Source organism: Ammodytes marinus (assembly GCF_949987685.1).
Source record: "Ammodytes marinus genome assembly, chromosome: 4".
Classification (NCBI taxonomy): domain Eukaryota; kingdom Metazoa; phylum Chordata; class Actinopteri; order Uranoscopiformes; family Ammodytidae; genus Ammodytes; species Ammodytes marinus.
The window spans coordinates 20754961-20763340 of NC_137233.1; the positions used below are offsets into that span (position 1 = coordinate 20754961).

General features: G+C 44.3%; 1 protein-coding gene across 1 annotated transcript; it reads left to right on the plus strand.

Annotated features, from left to right (window-relative positions):
* Positions 1-5896: 5896 nt before the first annotated feature.
* On the plus strand, positions 5897-7285 carry LOC307249727 (general transcription factor II-I repeat domain-containing protein 2A-like; the record flags this gene model as incomplete). The annotated part of the gene is made up of 1 exon (XM_080026578.1): positions 5897-7285. One exon carries the CDS (start codon positions 5897-5899, stop codon positions 7283-7285), a length of 1389 nt encoding a protein of 462 aa, XP_079882704.1.
* Positions 7286-8380: the final 1095 nt, after the last annotated feature.

The following is an 8380-nucleotide window of genomic DNA, read 5'->3' on the forward strand; positions in this document are numbered from 1 at the left end:
CCATAGGTCCTATCATCATCAAACTTGCTGGGTATGTGCAGAAGTCATGTGGTAGCATGTCCCTCGAGGCTTATCGCGATTAACCCATAGGGGGCGCCACAAAAGTCACCCGACTCCGATTGACTTGAAATTAATTACACATGTACAGCTCATGGTGCTCTACAATATAGCCTCTCAGAATTTTTTTGTATTTTCCGCTAGGGGGCGCTATAATTAAACCCAGACTGAAGAAAGTTTGAGAGGCCACGCCCCGCACACCGTAAGTCCGATTGACTTGAAATTTCTCACACGGCTGTATGATAGGGTGTTCTACAAAAAAGCCTCTTGGACCATAAAAGTCAACCTGGAGATATTTTCGGCTAATTAGCATAAACTGAAAAACAGGGTTATATCCACAACTTTTTCCAGTTTTACTCTATCGACACCAAATTTCTCACGAAGGCCCGGGGGACTATGACGCACGTCTGCGAAAAATATCAGTAGGATAGCTTGGAAAACATGGCCGCCATTGACTAAAACGTTTACGCAGGGGCGGGGCTTAATTACAAATTGGCCTTAACTCGTTGCCCGTAGGTCCTATCGTCGTGAAACTCGCAGGATACGTGCGGAAGACATGCGGTGGCGTGTCCCTCTAAGCTCGTCGAGGTTAACCCGCAGGGGGCGCCGCGAATGCGAAAACCGTCATTCGCCGACGCAATGTTTGCCGGGCCACGCCCCTTTCCCCCCGACTCCGATCGACTCGTCGTTTGTCGGACGCGCGCGGCCCGCGTCGCTCTACGGTAAAGCCTCTGGGACCGCGGGGGTCGGCCGCGATTTTTTCCCTTCCCCGATTCGCGCGGGGGCGGCCCGTACTTTCCAAATCTCCGCGGGATTTCTAGTTAAGTACGGGTCCACTGTGTACAGGGGACCCGTAATTATTACTCTCCACCATACTTATTCTTACTTCTTACTTCTTACTTCTTTTTATTCTTCCTCACATTTTCTAGCTGCTTCTCCTCCCACACCGTTGCACGTAGAAACGCAAAAATTTCACACAACGTGCGTCCCCACCCCCCGGGGTGTGCTATTATACAGTTTTTCCCATTTCCGCTAGGGGGCGCTGTAATGAAGTCCCGACTGAAAGAACTTTGAGAGGCCACGCCCCGCACGCCGTAACTCCGATTGACTTGAAATTTCTCACACAGGTGTATGTTAGGGTGCTCTACGAAAAAGCCTCTGGGACCATAAAAATTCTTCAGGGAATATTTCCCGCTAATTAGCATAAAGTGAAAAACAGCGTGTTATCCACAACTTTCTGACATTTGACTGTATCAACACCAAATTTCTCGTGAAGCCCCGGGGGACTACAATAAACATACCCGTAAAAGATTAGTAGGACAACTTGAAAAACATGGCCGCCATTGACCAAAAAGTTTACGCAGGGGCGGGGCTTAATAACACGTTGGCCATAACTCCTTAACCATAGGTCCTATCATCATGAAACTTGCTGGATATGTGCGGAAGTCATGTGGTAGCATGTCCATCAAAGCATATCGAGATTAACTCAAAGGGGGCGCCACAAATGGGCGGGGCTTAATAACACGTTGGCCATAACTCCTTAACCGTAGGTCCTATCATCATCAAACTTGCTGGGTATGTGCAGAAGTCATGTGGTAGCATGTCCATAGAAGCTTATCGAGGTTAACCCATAGGGGGCGCCACAGGGGCGGGGCCTATCCACAAATTCGCCATAACTACTTAACCATAGGTCCTATCATCATCAAACTTGCTGGGTATGTGCAGAAGTCATGTGGTAGCATGTCCCTCGAAGCTTATCGCGATTAACCCATAGGGGGCGCCACAAAAGTCACCCGACTCCGATTGACTTGAAATTGATTACACATGTACAGCTCATGGTGCTCTACAATATAGCCTCTCAGAATTTTTTTGTAATTTCCGCTAGGGGGCGCTATAATTAAACCCAGACTGAAGAAAGTTTGACAGGCCACGCCCCGCACACCGTAAGTCCGATTGACTTGAAATTTCTCACACGGCTGTATGATAGGGTGTTCTACAAAAAAGCCTCTTGGACCATAAAAGTCAACCTGGAAATATTTTCGGCTAATTAGCATAAACTGAAAAACAGGGTTTTATCCACAACTTTTTCACGTTTTACTCTATCGACACCAAATGTCTCACGAAGCCCCGGGGGACTGTGAAGCACGTCTCCGAAAAATATCAGTAGGGTAGCTTGGAAAACATGGCCGCCATTGACTAAAACGTTTACGCAGGGGCGGGGCTTAATTACAAATTGGCCATAACTCGTTGCCCGTAGGTCCTATCGTCGTGAAACTCGCGGGATACGTGCGGAAGACACGCGGTGGCGTGTCCCTCTAAGCTCGTCGAGGTTAACCCGCAGGGGGCGCCACGAATGCGAAAACCGTCCTTCGCCGACGCGATGTTTGCCGGGCCACGCCCCTTTCCCCCGACTCCGATCGACTCGTCGTTTGTCGGACGTGCGCGGCTCGCGTCGCTCTACGGTAAAGCCTCTGGGACCGCGGGGGTCGGCCGTGATTTTTTTCCTTCCCCGATTCGCGCGGGGGCGGCCCGTACTTTCCAAATCTCCGCGGGATTTCTAGTTCTTACTTTTTACTTTTTACTTTTTATTCTTCCTCACATTTTCTAGCTGCTTCTCCTCCCACACCGTTGCACGTAGAAACGCAAAAATTTCACACAACGTGTGTCCCCACCCCACGGGGTGTGCTATTATACAGTTTTTCCGATTTCCGCTAGGGGGCGCTGTAATGAAGTCCCGACTGAAATAACTTTGAGAGGCCACGCCCCGCACGCCGTAAGTCCGATTGACTTGAAATTTCTCACACAGGTGTATGTTAGGGTGCTCTACAAAAAAGCCTCTGGGACCATAAAAATTATTCGGGGAACATTTCCCGCTAATTAGCATAACGTGAAAAACAGCGTGTTATCCACAACTTTCTGCAATTTGACTATATCGACACCAAATTTCTCGTGAAGCCCCGGGGGACTACAATAAACATACCCGTAAAAGATTAGTAGGACAACTTGAAATACATGGCCGCCATTGACCAAAGCGTTTACGCAGGGGCGGGGCTTAATGACACGTTGGCCATAACTCCTTAACCATAGGTCCTATCATCATGAAACTTGCTGGGTATGTGCGGAAGTCATGTGGTAGCATGTCCATAGAAGCTTATCGACGTTAACCCATAGGGGGCGCCACAAATGTCACCCGACTCCGATTGACTTGAAATTTCGTACACATGTACAGCTCATGGTGCTCTACAATATAGCCTCTCGGACAATAGGGGTCAGCCTTGATTATTTTTTCCGCCGCCATTGCCCAAAACGTTTACGCAGGGGCGGGGCTTATTAACAAATTGGCCATTACTCCTTAACCGTAGGTCCTATCATCATGAAACTTGCTGGGTATGTGCAGAAGTCATGTGGTAGCGTGTCCCTCGAAGCTTATCGCGATTAACCCATAGGGGGCGCCACAAAAGTCACCCGACTCCGATTGACTTGAAATTGATTACACATGTACAGCTCATGGTGCTCTACAATATAGCCTCTCAGAATTTTTTTGTAATTTCCGCTAGGGGGCGCTATAATTAAACCCAGACTGAAGAAAGTTTGAGAGGCCGCGCCCCGCACGCCGTAAGTCCGATTGACTTGAAATTTTTCACACGGCTGTATGATAGGGTGCTCTACAAAAAAGCCTCTTGGACCATAAAAGTCAACCTGGAGATATTTTCGGCTAATTAGCATAAACTGAAAAACAGGGTTTTATCCACAACTTTTTCACGTTTTACTCTATCGACACCAAATGTCTCACGAAGCCCCGGGGGACTGTGACGCACGTCTCCGAAAAATATCAGTAGGATAGCTTGGAAAACATGGCCGCCATTGACTAAAACGTTTACGCAGGGGCGGGGCTTAATTACAAATTGGCCATAACTCGTTGCCCGTAGGTCCTATCGTCGTGAAACTCGCAGGATACGTGCGGAAGACATGCGGTGGCGTGTCCCTCTAAGCTTGTCGAGGTTAACCCGCAGGGGGCGCCACAAATGCGAAAACCGTCATTCAACGACGCAATGTTTGCCGGGCCACGCCCCTTTCCCCCCGACTCCGACCGACTCGTCGTTTGTCGGACGTGCGCGGCTCGCGTCGCTCTACGGTAAAGCCTCTGGGACCGCGGGGGGCGGCCGTGATTTTTTTCCTTCCCCGATTCGCGCGGGGGCGGCCCGTACTTTCCAAATCTCCGCGGGATTTCTAGTTCCCATTAAGATTACATTGTGACAAACAACCCCATAGTGTTTGACAACCGACCCCTTGATGGGGTTGGTTGTCACAATGTGTAAGGGTGTCTTTGATGATTAATTTCTTCTTTATTACAATACGATAGAAAAAGTGAGGGGTGCACATTTCAAGCCAACACCTTAAGCTTCAATTTAATATAGGAATGACTATTGAAAGATGTTTAGGTGATAAGCAATTCTCACTAGAGTAAAAAGTGTGCCTACTTACCCCGTTCTCCCCTACCCAGCACAGCCACATTATGAAGAATTTTGTAAAAGAAGGAAACTGCCCCACGAGTAGCAGGGTCAAATGTATTCATTGTCTCAAGAGTTTCGTGCTTATTCAGGCTTTCAAAGTTTGTTACAGTTTTCCGAATAAAATCTCTAATTTGTAAGGCAAGAATATTTATACCGACAACACCCTTTGGATATCCCTGGAGAGTATCCACAGCTGTGTAACAAAGTCAGATATGTACTAGTGACATACTGCTTTATAATAAAACAAAATAGTCATGTATTGCTTCTGTTCTCCTACTTCATTTTTATGGGTCACTTACATGTATTAAAGATGTGTAAATGTATCATATATATTCATATATTTTACCTTTTTAATATTCTGTTTGAATTGTATTTGTTGCGTGATCCCATGTGTGACCCAGATATGCTAAGAGAAAGGAGGATTAAGTTAATACTGAGGAGTTAACCCAGAGAGGTGAGAAAGGGCTGAAAAGGTTCAAAGGTCCCTACCTAGTTCAGGGGTCACCAACACAGTGCCCGCGGGCACCAGTGCGCCCGCAAGGACCATTTGAGGCGCCCGCAGGCCTGTTCTAAAAATAGCACAACTCTCCAGTGAGCTGCGTCTAAAAAAAATTTAATTAATTTTAAAATATATTTTTTTAAATCACACTTGCATTTATATGTATATAAAAATGACAAGATCTTTAAAATAAAATAAAAAATATTTGTACAATACATGGAAGTTTAGATAATTCAGTCGATCTCTGACCTATTCTAGTTCAAAGATGAGTGCGCATGACAAAGGAAGCTTCAGTGTTCGCGGGGCTGAGCGTAAGCTAGCGGGAACAGCGATGATGGGGAGCTGAATCCATGAACTGAATGCACATTACCCTAAAAACATGGCAGAAAAAAGGAAGAGAACCTATAATTTTCACAGTGAATGGGAGGAAGAATTCTTTTTTACAAGTGTGAAAGAAAACTGCGTTTGTCTCATTTGCGGCGCGACGGCAAAGCGGCACAATGTGGAGAGACACTTTGCTACACACAACAGCTACCATGCTAACTACCCCGCGGGAAGCGCGCTACGGGCAGAAAAAGCCCGTGAGCTAAAGGCAGCTTTGGGAAAGCAGCAGTCTTTTTTCACGAAGCCGGCAAAGAACTCCATAAAAGCAACCGAAGCCTCGTTTAGAGCTGCACATTTTCTGATAAAGAAGAAGAAGGCCTTTTCAGACGGAGAAGTGTTCAAAGAAGCAATGATGATTATTGCCAACACTGTACTTAAAGACGAGAAAAATGGAGCCAATCTAATCTCCACTCTCTCCGATGTCCAACTGGGGGCATCGACGATGACTAGACGGGTGTCAGCTATGTCCACTAACCTGGCAGAGCAGCTGGACCGGGATCTGGCGCGGTGCAGGTGGTTTAGCATCCAGTGCGACGAGTCTGTGGACAACAGCAGTACAGCGCAGCTGTCAGTCTTTATCCGGATGGTGTTTGCAGATTTATCCACGAAAGAAGAACTCCTGACACTACTGCCCTTAAAGACAACTACGAGGGGAGTTGACGTTTACAACGCGGTGAAGGAGTTTTTCGTACAGAAAAAGGTGCCACTGGAAAAGCTAGTAGCGGTGACTACAGACGGGGCTCCTGCTATGATCGGCCGACATGCAGGTTTCATCGCGCACTGTAAAGGTGACCCAGACTTCCCAAAACTTCTGCATTACCACTGCATCATTCACCAGCAGGCGTTATGTGCAAAAGTGATCGGCTTTGAGCACGTGATGACTCCCGTTGTGAAAATCATCAACAGCATCCGCTCCAAAGCGAAACAGCACAGGATCTTCAAGGTGCTATTGGAGGAGATGTCAGCAGAATATGGCGACCTGCTGCTACACACAGAAATCCGATGGCTGAGCAGAGGACGAGTTTTGCTTCGTTTTTTGTCACTTTTGGGTGAAATCAAGGAGTTCATGCAGTCCAAAGGGGAAGATGTCTCGCTGCTAGAGGACACAGAGTGGACACTTGACCTCGCATTTCTAACGGACATTACTGGGAAACTAAACCACTTGAACTGCGAGCTGCAAGGCAAAGGTAAGACTGTTGTTGACATGATAAGTGCTTTAAATGCATTTAAAGCCAAGATGAACATTTTCTCTGTGCATTTACAGAGAAAAAAAATGCTGCACTTTCCCTCTGTGCAGTCGGTGCTGAAAGACAATGCTTCTGCATCTGAGGCATTGGACAAAAATGCAGAAAAGTACTGTCAAGTCATAAACAGACTTGGACAAGAGTTTGAGGATAGGTTTTGTGAACTTGATCAGCTTGAGCCATGTGTCTCATTCATCTCCAATCCTTTCATGAACAAGGACATAACTGACATTGCTGAGCAACTAAGTGCAACGTTCAACTTGGATGCTGGACAGGTGGAGATTGAAATTGTAACATTGCAAAATGACCTGCACCTCAAAGCCCACCAAGCTGCACCAAACTTTTGGAGCCTTGTCGACACAGAAAAGTACAGTGGTGTAAGCACAGCAGCTATGAAGGTTGCCAGCCTGTTTGGTTCAACCTATCTCTGTGAATCAGCATTTTCTGACATGAACTTCATCAAGAACAAACACAGAACCCGCCTCACTGATGCACATCTGCAAGACTCACTCAGAGTTGCAGTGTCAAGTTACACACCAGACTACAACACAGTGGTGAACAGCATGCAATGCCAGTCTTCCCACTAACAAAGTGTCAGTTGCAAAGCTGAATCAAAAATAGGATATATTGTGTTCAATGTAATAGTGTTCATGAAATGTAACAGATATAATTTTGTAAAAATGCAGCACACTTGGTCATTAGTTCAAAATGTGATTAGATTTATTTGAAAATATGTAAGTTGATTTTTCTTAAACATTACATAATTGATTGATTTTTCTTAAACATTACATAATTGATTACTTTTTCATACAAGGTGCAATACATAGTTAATGATTTATTAAAATAGTTTGTCACTGGCTAGTGAACATTTGAGATTTTTCCTATGAAATGTTGTGAATTTAAAATAGGAAAAATTGTGTTCCATTCAAAAGAGTATTCATGAAATGTAAAAGATTATTTTGTAAAAATGCAGCAGACTTGGTCATTAGTCAAAATGTGATTAGATTTATTTGAAAATATGTAAGTTGATTTTTCTTAAACATTACATAATTGATTTCTTTTTCAAACAAGGTGCAATACATAGTTAATGATTTGTTAAAAGGGTTTGTCACTGGTGAAGATTTGAGATTTTTTCCTATGAAATGTTGTGAATTTAAAATTGGAACAATTGTGTTCCATTCAAAAGGGTATTCATGAAATGTAACAGATATAATTTTGTAAAAATGCAGCAGACTTGGTCATTAGTCAAAATGTGATTAGATTTATTTGAAAATATGTCAATTGATTTTTCTTAAACATTACATAATTGATTTCTTTTTCAAACAAGGTGCAACATAGTTAAGATTTGTCAAAAGGGTTTGTCACTGGCAAGATTTTTCCTATGAAATGTTATAGTGATCCTCTGAAAAATGTAAACAATTGCTGAGATTAATAGAAATAAAGTGTTGAATATTGATATAATAATCTGTTTCCCACCTTTTTTAAGTCATTGTTGATAATTATTGTGAGAAATCATTAACATGATCAGTGTCTTCACATAGATGAATATCATTAATCATTAATAACAATATATAACTAAAGGCAAACTGAGCAAATTTGTTATTTCAGAAAAGTGTATCAAACTGGGTGCCCTTCGTATGACTCAGTACCCATGAAGTAGCCCTCAGGTTCAAAAAGGTTGG